Source organism: Bubalus bubalis, chromosome 5, assembly GCF_019923935.1.
Source record: "Bubalus bubalis isolate 160015118507 breed Murrah chromosome 5, NDDB_SH_1, whole genome shotgun sequence".
Classification (NCBI taxonomy): domain Eukaryota; kingdom Metazoa; phylum Chordata; class Mammalia; order Artiodactyla; family Bovidae; genus Bubalus; species Bubalus bubalis.
The window spans coordinates 19,327,574-19,347,774 of NC_059161.1; the positions used below are offsets into that span (position 1 = coordinate 19,327,574).

Sequence of the window (20,201 nt, forward strand, 5' to 3'; positions counted from 1 at the left end):
GCTCTTTAGCTCCTCTTTGCTTTCTGCCATTAGAGTGGTATCATCTGCATATCTGAGGTTGTTGACGTTTCTCCCGCCTAGCTTGATTCCAGCTTGTAATCATCCAGCCTGGCATTTCTCATGATGTGCTCAGCATACACGTTAAACAAACAGGGTGACAGCAGACAGCCCTGTCATACTTTCTTCTTGATCTTGAACCGATCAGTTCATACAAGGTTTCAACTATTGCTTCTTGACCTGCATACAGGTTTCTCAGGAGACAGGTAAGATGGCCTGGTATTTCCATCTAAGAGCTTTCCATGGTTTTTCAATGATCCACACAGTCAAAGGCTTAGTGTAGTCGATGAAACAGAGATAGATGTTTTTCTGAAATTCCCTTGCTTTCTCTATAATCCAGTGAATGTTGGCAATTTGATCTCTAGTTCCTCTTCCTTTTCTAAACCTAGCTTGGACATCTGGAATTTCTTAGTTCGCATAATGCTGAAGCCTAGCATGCAAGATTTTAATGGCAACCCACCCCAGTATTCTTGCCTGAAAAATTCCATGGACGGAGGAGCCTGGTAGGCTACAGTCCATGGGATCGCAAAGAGTCAGACACGACTGAGTGACTTCACTTACTAGCATGGGAAATGAGTGCAACTGTCCCATGTTCAGGACATTCTTTGGTACCCTTCTTGGGATTTAGGATGAGGATTGACCTTTTCCAGTCTTGTGGCCACTGCTGGGTCTTCAGATTTGGTGACATAATGAACGCAAAACTTTGATGCCATCATCCTTTAGGGATTTGAATATTTCTGCTGGAATTTCATTGAATCTACTAGCTTTATTAAGAGCAGTGTTTCTTAAGGCCCACTTGACTTTGCTCTCCAGAATGTCTGGTTCTGGGTGATTAACCACAACATCATAGTAATCCAGTTAAGATCTTTTTTATACTGTTCTTCCATGTATTCTTTCCATCTCTTCTTGATCTTTTTAGCATCTATTAGGTCTCTACCATTTTTATCCTTTATTCTGCACATCTTGTGCAGAATGCTCCCTTAATGTTTCCAATTTTCCTGAAGAGATCTTTAGTCTTGTCCTTTTTGTTGTTTTCTTCTATTAAAAAGCACTGTTCATTGAATATTCACTGGAATTTTTACTGATGCTGAAGCTGAGGCTCCAGTATTTTGGTCATCTGATGCGAACAGATAATTCACTGGAAAAGTACCTAATGCTGGGAAAGATTGAGGGCAGTAGAAGAAGAGGGCATTAGAGAAGATGGCTAGATGGCATCACCGATGCAATGAACATGAACTTGAACAAATTCCAGGAGATGGTGAGGGACAGGGAGGCCTGGTGTGCTGCAGTCCACGGAGTCTCAGAGTCGGACGTGACTGGGTGACTGAACAAGAACAACAGGACACAATAACCACTCAGTAAAACTTAACTACTGATGGAAGAAATTTTCACATACTGAGGTGTGGGCATGCCAACTGAGCGGTTAACACTTTCACTACTTTCATTTATGCCAACTACAACAGCAAGTCTTGCACTCCATCAAACATGCATTGTACATTGCTTTAATTACTTAAGAAAGGCTGCACTGTCCAGAAGTAAAAAAAGTCCCCTTTGAAGATAGAGATAAACGCCTCCCTTTCTGGGACATCAGTTCTACTACTCCTTCAATGATAAGGCCTCTTCTTTCCTAGGTGCCAGAGCCATACTGATTTGCTGTGTACAAGCTAATCTGTCTTTTCTCTCTTTTTTTGAACTGTGAGATAATGTATTCCTACCAGGTTTGTGTTCTTTATTCTGAAAAGACACAAAACTGCTGAAAACCATGCTTTTCTGGGTCAATTCCTCAGAGCTACTGAGAAGTTGACTAAGGTCCTCAGTTCTGCCCAAATAAAACTCTCTTCTATTCTTACTGCTGCTGCTGCTACATCGGCTATTAACTATTTCCTCTGACACTATTATAATCGTGTCATAGTTTTTTGCAGTTTTCTAAGCTCCTATAGAGCAGAACTATGCAGGGCATTTTCGGCTTCATTTCTCAGTATCTGCCAAAGCACAGTGGCAAAGGCTGAGCTGGGAAAGAGCATCGAGCTACGGAACCTGGGGAAGAGGTTCCGTAAACCTCTGGCAGATGATGGTTATGAACGCGTGCAAAGCAAGACACGGAGAGACTGGACTGATTGCCCAATCTCCCAAATTCTTTCACTATTCAAGTTAAAACCAAACTCTCCAGCAACGGATGCAGGCATCCAAGGACCTTTTGGGGCCGCTCGAGGTGGCTCAGACGGTAAAAACAACAACAACAAAAACAAAAAAAGGTCCGCTCGAGGTGGCTCAGACGGTAAAAACAACAACAACAACAACAACAACAACAACAACAACAACAAGAAATCCTCCTGTATTGCGGGAGACCTGGGTTCGATCCCTGGGTTGGGAAGATCCCCTGGAGGAGGCATGGCAACCCACTCTGATATTCTTTCCTGGAGAATCCCCATGGACAGAGGAGCCTGACGGGCTACAGTCCATCAGGTCGCAAAGAGTCGGACACGACTGAACGACTAGGCACAGCACAGGGACACAAAACCCGGGGAGGCGGGCTCAGGCGGAACCTTCGTCCTCAGCTCCAAGTTTCCCAGGACTCCAGTTCTACCGATACACTCTGAAATACACGGGCTCCTCCCCCACTCTAGAAGGCCTAACCCGAGAATGGGATCCGGTATTTTCAACGAAACGACTAACGGACACCTCAACGTTTGAGGGCAGTTTCTCCAATCATTGTTAGCCCAGCGCGGTCCCATAAGTCCCCCCACACTTCTACGGCCCAAAGCGGAACTGGCTGGAGTGCGGAACCCAGGGCGCGTGCTCAGCGTGCAGGCAGCCCAGCGCTCGCCACGCCCCCGCCACGCCCCCGCCACGCCCCCAGGCGCCTGTCGCCCGCCCCCCGCTGCCCTTGTTCCGGGACCCCTGACCGTGCTGCTCCCAGACCCCAGCGCCGCAGGAGCGATCTGGGCTAGCCCGAGCTCCCTGTTATCCTGGGGAAGCCGGAAGAGACCGGGCAGTAGGGGAGAGCAGCAGAGGGTGGCGGGGCCGTCCCTGCACGCCCAGCGAGACCAGGTGGATAGAGGGAGCAAGGCTGATTTAGGCGAGGGAGCTCGGGCTAGGTGAGTTGGGTGCAACTTGAGCTCGGGACTGGTGGGCCAGGCCCCCACGCCGGCGTCACACCCGATCCGAAGAAGACAGGCGGACGCATGGCCTCATCATTCCTGCCCTCGGGGGCCACCACGGGCGACAGTGGCGGAGAGCTGAGCTCCGGGGACGACTCCGGGGATGTGGGATCCCTCCAGAGCCCCGAGATCGAGGCATCCAGGAGCCTGCCAGAGCTGTTTGAGAAGGCTGCAGAGCACCTCCAAGGCCTGGTGCAAGTGGCCAGCAGGGAGCAGCTCTTGTACCTGTATGCCAGGTACAAGCAGGTAAAGTAGCAGGGAAGGGCTGGGTGCCGAGCGTGACCGTAAGCCTTCTCTTTCCGCCAAAAAGAGATGGTGAAAGTGCTTGGTTAATGGTCAGGTGTAATGAAGTTTGTATGTGTGTGTGTGTGTTTTTAATCATCTAAGGATTAGCTTCGTTTTGGACAGGGAAAGGACCTGTCTGCTATCCTAGGAGCAATATTTAGCTGACACTTAGAGACAGTTTTTCTGGGTCTTTCCCGACTTGTTTACTGAGGGACAGTTTTTCTGGGGCTTTCCCGACTTGTTTAGTGACCTTGCCCTTATGCCCTTCATCAGCTTCAGAACATTTACAAAATGGGTAAACAATCAGAACCAGAACTAGCTTGTAGCTCCCGAGTCTAAGGCTCTGAAATTACCGGGAGGTATGGAAATACAATAATGTCATATGACACACCTTTTATTTATCCTCAGAGAGTAATTGGGTTGGAAAAATTAGTGCTTCATCATAATCAACAATACTTGTTTAGCATATTTTAATAGTAAAACACTTGGGAGTTACGCCTGTGGGGGATCCAGAGAAGCAAAAACATCATGATACTTGCCATCAAGAGATTTACAAAAGTTACCTGAGGAGTTTAGATTTAAACATGTGAAAAGCTGCCGACAAGGGTTAAAAGTTGAGGAAGACTCCAGCTTTTGGAACACTGGAAGCAATGGAGTCCTGAATAATAGCCCATTTTATGCCTCTTGTTATCTGTTTCCCCTTATATTCTTTAAAAAGAAATAGTTGTGGGGGCCCCTCTGTACCATAAACTGAATATACTGACTTGAGATGAAGATTCTTTTGAAGATCGATGAATATCAGTTAAAGTGACCTGAGAGATGTAGTTGTAGGGATAAACGATATAAATTATAGTGTTCAATGCAAATTGCCCCTGAATTGGCCTCAGAATTTTTTCTCTTGCAAAAGTTCTGGATATCTGTTTTCTCTTTGGTTATTAGTCCTGTCCTAATAACATTACAATGAGACTTTCAATTATTTCACAAGAATTTATTGAGCATTGTGTTTGGACAAGTAACATGGCTGACTGATGATTCTCTGGGCAGGATAAGACTAATTTTCTCCACATTTCCAAGAAACATGGCTTTCCTCTCTATGACATATCTTTATTGGTATTAGCATCAGCATCATTAAATATGTGATACCAAGTCATTAGTGAACTATCATCACCTGCCAGCTGCTAACCATTCTGTCTCAGGTGTACTTCATCCACATAGTCTGGAAGAGGTGTGCATTCATCACCCTCTTGACATTAGAGTGTTTAAAGATATTCTGTATCTGGAAATAAAATTCCTCATTATGAGAGAATAATTACTAGAGAACTGGAGAATAAGATTATGTTTACTTAGGGATGTTAGGACATTCAGTGTTCATCAGTCTCTTCTAAATATTTTGTTTCTATCAGAATTCTGTGGCGGTATTAAAAATAGCAGTCTTTGATAGAATAACAGAGTTGAGAGTTCAATATAATTCCTGCATAGTGGATCAAAATTTGTTGTAAAATAATTACATTTCTCATAAAATCAGCTTTTCTCATGAAATAATTTCACTTTCTATTCCAAATAACACTCTATTTTGTCAGCAGGAGAAGGCTAAAAATAAACTGAGCTGTGAACATTGTTTTCTCAGGCAGAGACCTAACCTTACCTAACATAATAGTTCTCTTAGTCTCAGATAAGCCAGTGGCTCCACTAGCATCTTTTAGTGGTTTCAAAAAGATGACAGCAGTTAACGTTCATCAGCCTGCACTGTGCCAACACAAGGGAACTGACTGACACCTGTGAAAACCCGAGGACAATGAAAATTTCAAACTCCTGTTGAGGAGCCTTAAGCACCAGCACAAGTTGAGATACTCAACACATCTTCCTACTTTAACCTGGGTACCCTTGATTCACTGGCATTTACCATTGGCAACCTTAGTTGAAACAGTCTGTTTCAGGGGCCCTGAAAATATCATGTATATATCAGAGACAACAGAGTTTAGGTGATGCTCTGTTAAAGTGCTACATTTTATATCTCTGTTTCATAGCTTAGGATTCATTATCTAATGATTTGAAATGTGTTACTAATGAGGTCCTAGAATTCTGTAGTTTTATTTATCGAGTCTTTTCTGGATCCAGAACTGTTCTTTGAATTTGGGAATACAAAAGCTTCTGTGTCAGGATACCAGCTCAGCTGCTGAACTTTTATTTTCATCTCAGATAATGGGCTAGACGTGGCTGATCTAGGCTGATAGGGTGCTCCGCTTCATGTAATCATCCAGGGGCTCAGTCTTTTTCTGTCTTGTAGTTTAGCCATTCTCTAGGGCAGCCGTTCTCCAACTGTGGTCTACAGACCCCCACTGAGAATCCCTCAGACTTCAGAGAATATAAAGTCAAAACTATTTTCATAATAATACTAAGACAATACAGGCATACCTCAGAGATACGAGTGTTTGGTTCTAGACCACTGCAATGAAGCAGATATCACAGTAAAGTGAGTCGCAGGAATTCTTTGGTTTCCCAATGCACATGAAAGCTGAAGTGTTCATTGCTCAGTCACGTCCAACTCTTTGAGACCCCGTGGAGTGTAGCCTACAAGGCCCCTCCGTCCATGGAATTCTCCAGGCAAGAATACTGGAGTGGGGTGCCGTTTCCTTCTCCAATATAAAAGTTATGTCTACACTATACTGTAGTCTATTAAGTGTGCAGTAGCCTTATGTCTAAAAAAATGTGCATACTTCAGTTGAAAAATACTTTATTGCTAAAAAGTGCTAACCATCGTCTGAGCCTTCAATGACTTGTAATCTTCTTGCTAGTGGAGGGTTTGATATACTGGGAGAATTAGCAAAATGTGACCTAGAGACATGAAGTGAGCTAATGCTATTGGGAAAATGGTTGCAATAAACTTGCTTGATACAGGGTATGCACAGACCTTCAATTTGTGAAAAATGCAGTATCTGCAAAGCACAATAAAGCAAAGTGCAATAAAACGAGGTATGTTTGTATTTGCCTTTTTTCTGTGCTGTCATGGTGGATAAAACTGCTGATGTGTTAGCATGAATCAAGGCAGTGGCAGCAGTAGTATTTTTTAACTTTTTTTTTTTTTAACCACTGTGTACTCTGAATTTAAGTTGGACTATAAAAAAAGCCGAGCGCAGAAGAATTGATGCTTTTGAACTGTGGTGTTGGAGAAGACTCTTGAGAGTCCCTTGGACTGCAAGGAGATCCAACCAGTCCATCCTAAAGGAAATCAGTCCTGAATATTCACTGGAAGGACTGATGTTGAAGCTGAAACTCCAATATTTTGGCCACCTGATGCGAAGAGCTGATTCATTTGAAAAGACCCTGATGTTGGGAAAGATTGAGGGCAGGAGGAGAAGGGGACAACAGAAGATGAGATGGTTAGATGGCATCGCTGACTCAATGGACATGAGTTTGGGTAAACTCCAGGAGTTGGTGATGGACAGGGAGGCCTGGCGTGCTGCGGTTCATGAGGTTGCAAAGAGTCGGACACGACTGAGCGACTGAACTGAACTGACTGATGAATTTAAAAAGAAAAAGGCCAGTTTCACTTTAAAATGCCTTTGATAAAGCAGTAAAAATTACTGATTTTATTTAATTTTAACTCTTGAATACAAGTCTTTTTAATGTTGTGTGTGATAAAATAGGGGTACATACAAAATATGTCTCCTGCATACTGAATTATTGTTGGCTGTTTTGAAGAAAAACGCCTGTGTAAATTTTGAGTTGCAAGTTGAGCTACCCACTTTTCTCAACATACATAATTTTTACTTAATACAGCAACTTACAGATAAACTATGCTTATTCAAGCTTGAGTATTTGGCATACACTTTCTTGAAAAAGAGAAGTCAGACTGTCACTTAAAGGAAAACAACTGCTGGTATTTGTTGCCAGTGACAACATTTGAGCCTTCAAGTGAAAATTAGGTTTGGAAAATCTGTATCTGCCACCTGATCTTGACAGGTTCCTAATACTAAAAAATGTTTTTGATAGATTAGTGCTGGCTTTAGTGATTGTGAACTTTTACTGTTGTGTGTGTAATGAAATAGGTCAACATTTGGAAGATCTACATAACTCAGTAAACTATTTTCAGATGTTGCAGGGAATGAAATTACAAATTATGTGTGGATAGAAGATGCATTCAAAGTATAGGAGTCAGACCAATGGATTTTAATGTAACAGTATAAAAAATTTGTTGCTATGGCTTCAGATTCCACATTGTGAAAGAAAGAAAAGAAAGTGAAGTTGCTCAGTCATGTCTGATCCTTTGCGACCCCATAGACTGTCACCTGCCAGGCCCCTCCATCCATGGGATTTTTCAGGCAAGAATACTGGAGTGGGTTGGCATTTCCTTCTCCAGGGGTTCTTCCAGACCCAGGGATTGAACCCAGGTCTCCCGCATTGTGGGCAGATGCTTTACCATCTGAGCCACCAGGGAAGAATCTTTAAGAAGCTCTCCTTGAAGAAACTGCCACTTGTTGAGATTTGGTGTGATATCAAAGAAGAATATCTGCAATTATCGCAAAATGCTACTAAAATACTTCTGTCTTTTCTAACAATGTATCTGTGTGAAGTTGTTTTTTTCATCCAAAACAATGGATCACAATAGACTGAATGCAGAAGTAGAATACACCTGCCTTCTATTAAGGCAGATAGTAAAGAAATTTGCAAAATGTAAAACAGTGTCACTTTTCTCACTAAATATTTTTTGCCTTAAAATATATAGTCATTTTTCATAAAATTTTGTTATTTATGTTAACATGTAACAAGTTTATTATTTTTAAAATTAATTAATTCACATTTTAAAATATATTTTCATTTCTAATCTGGTAAATACAGATCAATATAATCCACATAAAAAAAACTCTTTGGGGGCTCAGTCTCTAAGAGTATAAAGGGATTACAAGACCAAAAAGTTTTAGAACTGCTGCAGTAAGATCTTTCCATGATCAGTTCTAGCCTAGGCAGAGGGAAAGGGAAGAACAAGTCCCTCTTTCTTTTTAAGGAAGATATTTATGTCACTTTTACACACATCCAGTTCCCTGGACCTGGGCAGAAGTTGCATAGTCACATAAAACGTTCAGCTCAGTGATCTTGTGTCTGGCTGAGACTTCTGTCACTGTAGGAGAAATGAAGGATAGGCATTGGCATTTGTTTCTGCCACTGGCTGTTGTCTGGACGAAAAAACACAAAGTAATTGCTATTTTTATGATGCCTAATAGTTTATCTCATTTCATATTTCTAACAATCCAGTCATTCAGGTGACTTTAGAGATGCCAGAATGGAAGCCTGGATTCTATGTAGCATACGAAACAGAGTGATGTCTAGTAGAGGAGTATTGGACTTTGGTGTCAGTCCTGGAGTCAAGTCTTGACTCCTGATTCAAGATTTATAAATGTGTGAGCAGTGACAACGCTCCTCAGCTTCTCTGTACTCATCTATAGAATGAGTACGTAACGACAAGCCTAACAGGACTGGTGTGTGGCTCCTTTGACTTATGTGAAGCTTTTGGTTTATGGTGATTGTCTAAGAGATGCAGCTCCTGCTCTTTCATCCTTTCTTCTCCCTGTCCCTTCCTCACTGGACTGCCCCTGTGTCACTGTACATTTTAATAATGACCAGAGAGCCATACGATTAATTACTAAGCAAATAATAGAGATGACAGTTATTAGGAAATCAGAGCTGAATGAGATCATTATAGACTGAAAGGGTTCCTTAGAATCTGAACCTTGAGTGGTACTGAAAGGAGCATTTTGAAAAGTGGAGGGAAGAAGGTGAGGGCTTTTCAGTTGAGGGAAATAACATGAGAAAAATAGAATAAAAATGAAAATCCTTAAGGCAGTTGAGTAGACCAGTCTGGTTAATGAGTGGACCATCAGTCTGATTTTAGCAAAATGCATGTGTTAGGAGTATTAGGAGGTAGTGGGAAGGTCCCAGAGAAGTAGGTAGGGTTCAGATTGTGGTATTTAGCTTTAGGGAGATAGTGGGTAGGTATTTTGTTGAACACATGCATAATGTATACATTCCATATGCAACAAACATTTTTTTTTTTTTTTTACTGCCTTCAGTTAGACACTATGCTATGTGCAATGGGTGGGTTAAGAATAGTTTCTGAGAGACTTTATTCTTGTAGAAAGATGAGACTACACAAATCTCGCTAACACAAGGGAAATGTGAAAAGTGCCATCAGACAGGGAGAAAGTGTTGTGAGAGTTCATCAGAGAGGGAGATTACTTGTGCCAGGGGGAATCAAGGTGTGCAGTAAAGTCTAACTTGTGTGAATTTCATCTATGCTTATTCATAATGCAAATAATCACTGTGTAGTTTAACTACAAGTGTTTGAGGATTAAAAATAAGAATTGACCATGAACAAGAGAAGATTATTGTGGAATAGATAGAATTTATAGAATTTGTTGTTGAGAGCCTTGAAATTTTTTCATGGCTTTTAGCATCTAAATTTATACTGACTAGTTTCATAAACTTGAAAATAGTGTGTTTTATTCTGGAGTTTGAGAGAGAAAAAATGCTGATAGTGTTGAGAATCAGCATCAACAGACTGTATGATGAATTCTGATAAACTGTACTTTAAAGCTTGTTTATTGCATATTTTAAAATTCTTCTACATTATAAGTGGTAGCATGATTACAAACTCTATAATTTGTTTTATATATATATATACACAATTTGTCTAATTTAGGAATGTAACTGTTTATCATTCATTTTTTAAATGTTATACTGCTAGTTGACAGTTGTTTTATGCAATAAGCCAAAGCAGCCTCTATTTAAAGTTTATTTTTTTGTTTGCTTTTGCAAAGAATGTTACATTTTATTATTTTATATAGTTGTAGATATTTTCTAACCTATAGTTACAAAGTATACATAATAGATTTAAAAATTAAAAGTTTCTCAGGCAGTTTTTTGAAAAATAAGTTCTTGATTTTATCTCTGCTCACCCTCTTCATTTAGGTCAAAGTTGGAAATTGCAATACACCTAAACCAAGCTTCTTTGACTTTGAAGGAAAGCAAAAATGGTAAGAAATTCTTGGGATCTAATGTGGTTGTTGTAAAGGGTTTAGGTGTTTAGGAATTAGAAAGTAGTGAGCAGATTAAAGAATTATTTTTATATTAATCTCTTTCTGCTGTAGGCAGTGCTAATGACAGGCAGTTGGGAGAGAGATTAAAAGAAGCCGATTTTAGATAAGTCTCCTAAAGGATTCTTATGCTTTGATGTTGGTATATAAGTAGTTCATACATTCTTCACATATGAATCACTTCTTAGAGACTGACCGTAAGAGCTGTTGCTTGAAATTTTCCTTCCTTATCATACAGCCCCTCATGGGTCACCACTTCTCTCTGGAGGGATCTTGGAAGAAGGTCTGGAGGATGGGAAGGGAGAAGAGCAGGGTAAATCCCCATATTTTACTCTTTTTTTTCCCCTCCGCAATTTTTTCTCCTCATCTCTAGTGCTCTTCCGTTCCTTGCCTACCATGGTAAAGAAGTACTTCTAATAACCTCTTGAGCACAGGGGGAAAGAAAAATAGATACTGAGCCTGCTTCTTTCCTGAATACATAGAAAGACTATGCCCTCCTAGAATTTTTTTTTAAATTATAATTCAGAGATTACATCCTGTCATATGAGGCCTTATATCCTCCTACCTTGTTTAAGTGAAAAGAGAGAAATCATATACAATAGGGAAACTTACAGAAGAAAGGACTTTGGAGCATCCGCCTGAAATTAAAAGTAGAGAAGGAAGGGTTTAAAAAGAAAAGGTGAAATATGGTTGTAGAGAGAAGAAGAACTAAAACTGGATTCTCACCTTCTTTCTAGAGCAGTGCTCCTCAAAATGTGGTTCCCTGAACAAGTTGCCTGTCTGGGAACTGTCTGTCACCCAGCTGTGAGGAGATGTAGAGCTTGAACCTGAAATGCAAATCTGTAATGTCATTAAGCACAATTATTTAGTTCAGCTGACTTCTGTGTAGAACATTCTCAGTGAAGGTAGCTGTGCTTTGATTTTTTTCTGGCTCAAGCTTCCTATGCTGATGACAACAAATAGTTCTCTGCTGCTGCTAAGTTGCTTCAGTCGTGTCCGACTCTGTGTGACCCCAGAGACGGCAGCCCACCAGGCTCCCCTGTCCCTGGGATTCTCCAGGCAAGAACACTGGCGTGGATTGCCATTTCCTTCTCTAATGCATGAAAGTGAAAAGTGAAAGTGAAGTTGCTCAGTCGTGTCTGACTCTTAGCGACCCCATGGACTGCAGCCCACCAGGCTCCTCCATCCATGGGATTTTCCAGGCAAGAGTACTGGAGTGGGGTGCCATTGCCTTCTCCGATAGTTCTCTGACTGGCATTTTATTACTATTATAAGACTACCTGATGCATATTTTGTGCATTTTTAAATTTATGAATTATAAATTCACCATTACTTTCTCCTCTGTGTTTTCCTATTTTTTTCATTGTTTTTAGTAGTTTTTAAAAGTTAGACTTTACAATTATAATAATTCAGGCAAGAATCATCAATAGATGCTAAAACCATTAGATGAAAAACAACTTGGGAACAGTATTCACACAATCTGAGTTCACACAATAAGAGTTTACTTATTCATTACAAAGAGAAAACCTGGAGACACTGCTTGTACTAAATCCTGACTCATCACTAAGGATGGGACAAACCGCTGTCATGTGCCCCATGATGTGATGAATTGTAAATGACATTTCACCCTTATGTTGCTCTTGCCAAACATTTCACCTCATTCTAATCATGATTAATCATTTTTGGCAAGAAAACTCTCTAGGTGAGGAAACAATCAGACAAATGCAAATTGAAAGATATTTTAAAAAACACCTGGTTCCAACTGTTAAAAAAATATCAGTATCATGGAAGACAAAAAGACTAAACATACTTGAAACTCAGTGTTATGTGTGAGTCTTGATTGGCTCCTCATCTGGAAAAAGAAAGCTATAAAGAATATTTTGGGGAAATCTAAATACAGTTCATATACATTTGTTTGCTGCTGCTGCTGCTGCTAGGTCGCTTCAGTCATGTCTGACTCTGTGCGACCCCAGAGACAGCAGCCCACCAGGCTCCCCTGTCCCTGGGATTCTCCAGGCAAGAACACTGGAGTGGGTTGCCATTTCCTTCTCCAATGCAGAAAAGTGAAAAGTGAAAGTGAAGTTGCTCAGTCGCGTCCCAACTCTTAGCGACCCCATGGACTGCAGCCTACCAGTCTCCTCCGTCCATGGGATTTTCCAGGCAAGAGTACTGGAGTGGGGTGCCATCGCCTTCTCCGTACATTTGTTTAATGGTATTAAATAATGAAATTTCTTTACTTTGAAGAATGTATATTTGGGGTAAAGTGTTACGATGTATACAAGTAAATTTCAAGAGATTAAAAATAAATTTAGGAAACCTCAGAAAGATGTTCTGTCCGTGATAAGAGCAGGAAGGTAATGGGAAAACTCTGAGACTGAGTTACCTTTTACAGTGGATCAGTGACTGTACCTCCCAGTTGGAGGTAGAAAGAATTGGCAGGAAAAGCCAAGAAGGAGGCCTGGTCTAGCAGCTGGCAGAAAAGAAGAAAAGGAAAGTGCAGAAGGGGGCTCAGGACTGAAATATTGCTCTTGGTTATTGAACTGCAGGAAGTCCCTGCCTTCTCATTCATTAGTACTCTTTTCTGTCTTCGCTGCCCCCTCACTTTTGAAGTCCCTGCCCAAGGCCTCAGGATCTACTACTGGCAGCTTAGAGATGAGATAACAGCAGGAGGGGAAGGTGTATTTCTCACACCTTAAAATAAGAGGTTTGAAGCATTTCCCACAGAATATTGTTTTATGTGATGAATAGTGAACACATTATTGAAATGCCATAAACACAGTTAATTCATTAGATGAGAACTACTCCTATTGTCTGTAGACCGTGTGTTCTCAGCAGGGGTGAAATTTGGGTTTGAGGGAGTTTTAAAATCTTAGATATTACAATAGTTTATGTCTTCTTAAATTCGACAAATATGCAATATATATTTTAAAATTTCATGGGAAGGGTGATTAGAGGGAAAAGTGTCTAAAAGGGCTCCTTAGGTGGGCTGATAAGGTCTGTATTGCTATGGACCAACGTAAAGGCAAAAAGAGAAGGCTGTGCGTCTATGGCTTATTACATCTTGTGACCATTAAAATGTGTGCCTTTTTCTTAATAATAACAAGAAATATACTGTTTGTGTTTCTTACATAATTAATGATAGGCCATTTTGGATATTACTACAGGGAAGCATGGAAAGCTCTTGGTGATTCAAGCCCCAGCCAAGCAATGCAGGAATATATTGCTGTAGTTAAAAAATTAGATCCAAGTTGGAATCCTCAGGTAAGACTTAATGATTATAAATAACACTTTCCAAAAAAACACCATCTTTCTCTCAAATAAATGTTAAAACTAAGCTGTAGGCTTAAGTAACATCCGTTGAGTTTTATTTTCTCAAATAGATTATAAAGTTATTGTAATATTTATCTATTTAAAAATACTATTGCTTATATGTTCATATAGCCAGCTACTGATACTGAGAACTCTGAATTGTGGAGACTTTTTAAAAGCATAATTGTAAATCATGCAAAAGCTCAGTTCATTTTAGAATTTGAAAGAGTTTAACTTGTGATCATATTATTATCTTGAGAAATGGTAGGATTCTCTTCTTTTTTTTCTTTTTTTGTGAGCACCTTCTATGCAAGTGCAAAATGCTTATCGATAGGGGTAAAATGTGAATGACATACTTTCTGCTATTATGTAGTGTAAGGTACATTATAAGGCTTCCCTGATAGCTCAGCTGGTAAAGAATCTGCCTGCAATACGGGAGACCTGGGTTTGATCCCTGGGTCAGGAAGATCCCCAGGAGAAGGGAATGGCTACCCACTCCAGTATTCTGGCCTGGAGAATTCCATGGACTGTATAGGCCATGGGGTCACAAAGAGTTGGACACGACTGAGCGACTTTCACTTTCACAAGGTATATTATAGAAGATAAAACATATGAAAAATAGAGTAATAGTATAAAACAATAATGAGGTGAGTGCTAAGGTATCCAGTGGAAGAAGAGATTACTTTGAACTTTGGGGGCACTTGTTTCATTATTAGATATTTATTACCAGTATGAAGGATGGAATCAGCGATAGAATCTTAAAATGTCAGAGTTATAAGGAACCTTAAAGATGTAAATATTATGACATATAAAAATATATCTTAATTATGAGTACAAAGTGGGAAAGATAACCAACTTAGATGTTGGTTAGATCTCTAATGATATGACTGCTATAAAACATCATCTGTGTATAGATATATACCATAAAGGTTGTGAAAGGACTTAAAAATCTGAAATTCAGTGGTAAGAACAAGTGCCTCTCTGAACTGAACTCAGCCTGAATACAGATGGCACAATATTAAAAAAAACAAAAACAAGACTTGAATTTGCATGCCTTTAAGTGAGTCCTTAGTCTTCAGGTCCAGCCATTGTGGTCTCAGTTCTTCCCTATTGACTTATGTTTGACTGTTTCTGATTGCCTGGCTTTATGTAGGCATTTGAGTTTATAACTTTTGATAAATGACAGAATTTATGGCTTCTTATCTTCAATGCCTTAATTACTAAGTAAAATTCCACTAACTATGACTATTACAGATGCTTGCACAGTCCATGTAGTTAAGGTACTTTTTCCTTATGGAAACCCAACTAGACATTAAGGATGTTTTAAAAAAATATCTATATCTTACCTACTTAATTTATGAAACTTGAGTAAACCAAACAGAACCAAAGATACATACTTTTTAAGTAAAAATGATTCTTTAATACATGATTCTAAAAATATGTTAACATCATAATCTAGTTGTAAAGAGAAATTTTATATTTCCTTTTCATTTTAATTTTTAGTTTAAACACTCTAAGCTGGTACCTTTGACTCATAGCTTTTAACCCCACATGTTTTTGATTGGTATGGGGCTGGACCCTAATCTCAATCTCAAGAGATTTGATATTTAGTTCATTTTGTTTCAGGTGAAAAGAATCATTTTCTTTTGGGTTAAAAGAATCATTTTCTTTTGATATTTGCTTCTAAAGATGATGAAATAATAACAACTGTCATGCTGAATGTGTTCTTTGCATATATTGCCCTTTGAAATCTTCTTAAGAATTTTAAGACTTAGAAACTATTATTATCTACATTTTAAAAAAGAGAAAATTCAGGCACAGAGAGGCTTAGTAACTTGCCAAGATTAGCCAGCTAATAAATGATATTGCTGGGATCTAGACCTATGCCTGTATAAGTCCAGATCCCCTCTTAACCACTCTGCTCTCTGTCCCATAGCTGACATTATATGTGTTAGAAAAAAGCATGTGGGGAGGGAGTGATGGGGGAGTGGATGAATTGGGAGATTGGGATTGACATACAAGACTGCTGCTGCCGCCGCTAAGTCACTTCAGTCGTGTCCAACTCTGTGCGACCCCATACACGGCAGCCCACCAGGCTCCCCCGTCCCTGGGATTCTCCAGGCAAGAACACTGGAGTGGGTTGCCATTTCCTTCTCCAGTGCGTGAAAGTGAAGTCGCTCAGTCATGTCCAACTCTTCGCGACCCCATGGACTGCAGCCTACCAGGCTCTTCCGTCCATGGGATTTTCCAGGCAAGAGTACTGGAGTGGGTTGCCATTGCCTTCTCCGACATACAACAATACTTTGTGTGAAATAGATAATTAAGGGGAACCTACTTTATAGCACAGGGAACTCTACTTGGTGCTCTGTGGTAACCTAAATGGGAAGAAAATCCCCAAAAGAGGGGATATACGTATGGCTGATTCACTTTGCTGTACAGCAGAAACTGTATAAAGCAACTATAGTAGTATAAAGCAACTATACTCCCCCAAAAAACACCCTAAACCTTATGAGAGATCCTGAGCTAGAACCATCTTGCTAAACTTCTTATGTAGGCATTTGAGTTTATAACTTTTGATAAGTAACAGAATTTATGATTTCTTACCTTAAATACCTTATCCATCGCCTCCCATATTGATCATGTTTTTTTGTGTGTGTCTATGGTGAGAACACTTGAAATCTACTCTCTAAGCAAATTTCACGTATAGAATACATTGTTATTAATTAGTGTGTTTATTGGTAACTAATAATAGTACAATGATGTCTTGATATAACTTTTTTAAAGTTTTAAGAGCACAAGGAACTCTTGGATGGCATTTGTCTAGTTATGCCAGTTGTTTCTCTTGTTTTATCATTTTCTATCTACATGTATATACATATAAATAGGTTTCCTCTGAATTATTGTATTATTTTTGAACCATTTTAGAGAAGTTATAGACATCATGTCCTTTTACTGCTTAATACTTCAATACATTGCTGCTGCTACTGCTGCTAAGTCGCTGCAGTCGTGTCCGACTCTGTGCGACATTACTCTACTGCCATTATCAAAATTGGTCATTGGTTTCTTTTTGGTGTCAAGAGTTCCTATAAGGCATGCATATGTGTGTGTATGTAGATGTATGTGTACATATGTGTTAAGGTAAAAATTATAAATGTATATTTAAGGTATACAACATGATTTATGTGTATATACATAGTGAAATGATTACTATAGTTGAACTAACTAATATATCATCTCTCATAGTCACCTTTTCTCTCTGTGTGTATGAGAAGAGCACCTGATATTTGCTCTCTTAGTGTATTTCCAATATTCAATACAGTATTAATAACTGTAGTCATTATGCCTGCAGTGGACTTATTCATCCTACAGAACTGCAACTTTGTACCCTTTGACCAGTATCTCCCCATTTTCCCTAGCCAGTGGTAAACACCATTCTATTTTCTGTGTCTATGAATTTGACTTTTTCATTTTTTAGATTCTACCTATAAAGTGAGATCATATAATATTTATCTTTCTCTGTCTGGCTAATTTTTCTTAGCATGATGTCCTCCTAGTTCATCTGTATTGTCATAAATGGCAGGATTTCCTTTTTTCTCATGGCTAAATAATGTTCTGTTGTTTGTGTGTATATATACACACAACACATCTTGTTTATACATTCGTCCATACTGGTCTTTCGTCCATACAGACACTCAGGTCTTTCCATGTATTGGCTGTTGTGGATAATGGTCAGTAAACAATGAGAGACCAGATGTCTGAGGTTCTGATTTAATTTCCTTTATATGTATACCCAGAGGTGAGATTCCTGGATCATATGGGAGTTCTATTTTTAATTTTTTGAAGAACCCATAATGTTTCCATCATGGCTATACCAATTTACATTCCTACTGACAAATAACAATGATTCTCTTTTCTCAAAATCAGGAATTTTAACATTCATTCAATATTATTGTCAAATTCATAGTCCATATTCCAGTTTATCATATATCTAAAATGTCTTTCATAGTTATTTTAAAACATTCTGATCAATCGTCCAATCCAGGATCATGCATTGCATCTAGTTGCCGTGTCTCTTTAGTCTCCTTTAATCTGCAGTGGTTTCTCAGCCTTTCCTTCTTGACTGTCATGTTTTTGAAGAGTACAGGCCAGTTAGTTTGTAGAGTGGCTCTCAGTTTGGGTTTGTCTGATGTTTCCTCGTGATTAGACTTGGATCATTACATTTTTGGAAGGAATACCACAGAATTGTGTCCTTCTCTGTGCATTATACTGGAAGATACATGATGCCTGTTTGTCCCCGAATTGGTTATATTAACTTTAATCACTTGCCTTCTCCACGATAACATTTCTCCCTGCCCCCTTTGAAATTAATGAGTAATTTGTGGGGTGATACTCTAAGACTGTGTAAATATCCTTTTCCTAATCAGATTTCACCCACTAGTTTTAATATCCATTAACGGTATTCTAACTCCATCACTCCTTCTGCATTTATTATTTGGCATGCCGCTGTGAGGATGGGCTTTCCCTTCTCCCCTATTTACTTATTTACTCATTTCCAAAAACTGTGAAAGGATTCTGCCCTACTTACAAGCTAATAAGATAGCCCGTTACTGTTTCTTAGATACTGGCAGTTACGAGACTCCTGGGTCCGAGCCAAAGGACTGTATTATTCCTGGCATGGCAAACAACATGAGCTTTGTTGGATTTGCTTCACATTCTTGTGTCCCCTAAATCCCACAGGGATGACACAGGTGGGCCTAGATGGATTCCTGCATACACAGTGGGTTGTGCCATAGGGAAGTATTGAGCTTTGGGGACTCTTCACTTTCATAGCAGGGAGAAGCAAACCTGCTATTTTCCAGGGTGTGGAGGAAATTACCTCATCCCTGATGGTGGCTTACTGTACACACAACCCTGAGAAAAGGCCAAGAGAGAAGTAGTCAGAGCCTGGCATACTGAACATGAATGTGCTCAGGGCCCCTGGTTGATTGCCTCACCCATTATAGTCAAGAATATACTCATAGATTTGTGTTTTATTCAATAGTAATATCAATTACCATTGTTTGGCCACTGAAAGCCATTCAAGATGGCTCCCATGTCCTTTTGATATGTCCCCATCATTCTTTGAACACTTTTCTTTCTGGCGTGTTTCAGGCTGTATTAGTCTCCTAGGGTTGCCATAGCAAAGTATCACAAACTAGTAGTTTGTAGTTTAAAACAGCAGAAATTCTCTCGCAGTACAGGAGGCCTGAAATTACGGTGTTAGCAGAGACATGCTGTCTTTGAAAGCTTCAGGGAAGAGTCCTTCCTTGCCTCTACCAGTACTTCTGGTGGTCTCAGAGAGTCCTTAGTTTGTGGCAGGATAGCTCCAGTTTCTATCTCTGCTCACATGGCCTTTTCCCTCTGTGTCTCTATCCAGATTGCCCTTACTTTCTCTTATTTAGATAACCTGTCATTGGATTTAGGGCTCGCCTTAAACCTCATCTTAACTTTTCCCCCTAGCTTTATTGAGATGTAATAGACATATAACATTTTATAAATTTAAGGTACACACACACAGGAGAAGCCAATGGCACCCCACTCTAGTACTCTTGCTTGGAAAATCCCATGGACAGAGGAGCCTGGTGGGCTGCAGTCCATGGGGTCGCTAAGAGTCGGACACAACTGAGCGACTTCACTTTCACTTTTCACTTTGGTGGATTGGAGAAGGAAATGGCAACCCACTCCAGTGTTCTTGCCTGGAGAATCCCAGGGATGGGGGAGCCTGGTGGGCTGCCGTCTCTGGAGTCATACAGAGTCAGGCATGACTAAAGTGACTTAGCAGCAGCAGCAGCAGCAGCAAGGTACACACACACATGTTGATTTGACACATATGTGTTGCAAAATGAGTACCACCATAGCTAACACCTCCACTGTGTCACATAATTAATGTTTATATTTTGTGGTGAGAACACTGAAGATCTACTCCTTTAGTAACTTTCAAGTATGTGATACAGTGTTATTAACTGTAATCACCATGCTGTACATTAGATCCCCAGAACTTATTCATCTTATAACTTGAAGTTTGTGCCTTTGACCAACATTTTCCCCATTTCTCCCCCACCTCCCAGGCCCTTGGTAAAAACCATTCTACTCTTTGTTTCTGTGAGTTTGGCTTTTTTAGGTTTCACATGTAAGTGATGTTATGTAGTATTTGTTTTTCTCTGCCTTTTTTTCATTTAGAATTGTACCTTCAGGGTCCATTCATTTTGTTGCAAATGGCAGGATTTCCTTCTTTCTCATAGCTGAATAATATATATAT

The 20,201-nt window shown here is 39.8% G+C and overlaps 1 protein-coding gene across 1 annotated transcript in view; it reads left to right on the plus strand.

Moving 5' to 3' along the window:
• Positions 1-2,655: 2,655 nt before the first annotated feature.
• The window catches only part of ACBD6 (acyl-CoA binding domain containing 6), a gene marked incomplete in the record, with an annotated part of 136,903 nt that continues 119,357 nt past the window's right edge, over positions 2,656-20,201 (plus strand). The window contains 3 exon segments of the mRNA XM_045165679.1: positions 2,656-3,464; positions 10,470-10,534; positions 13,759-13,855. Of these exon segments, the coding sequence (XP_045021614.1) occupies positions 3,243-3,464; positions 10,470-10,534; positions 13,759-13,855 (384 nt within the window).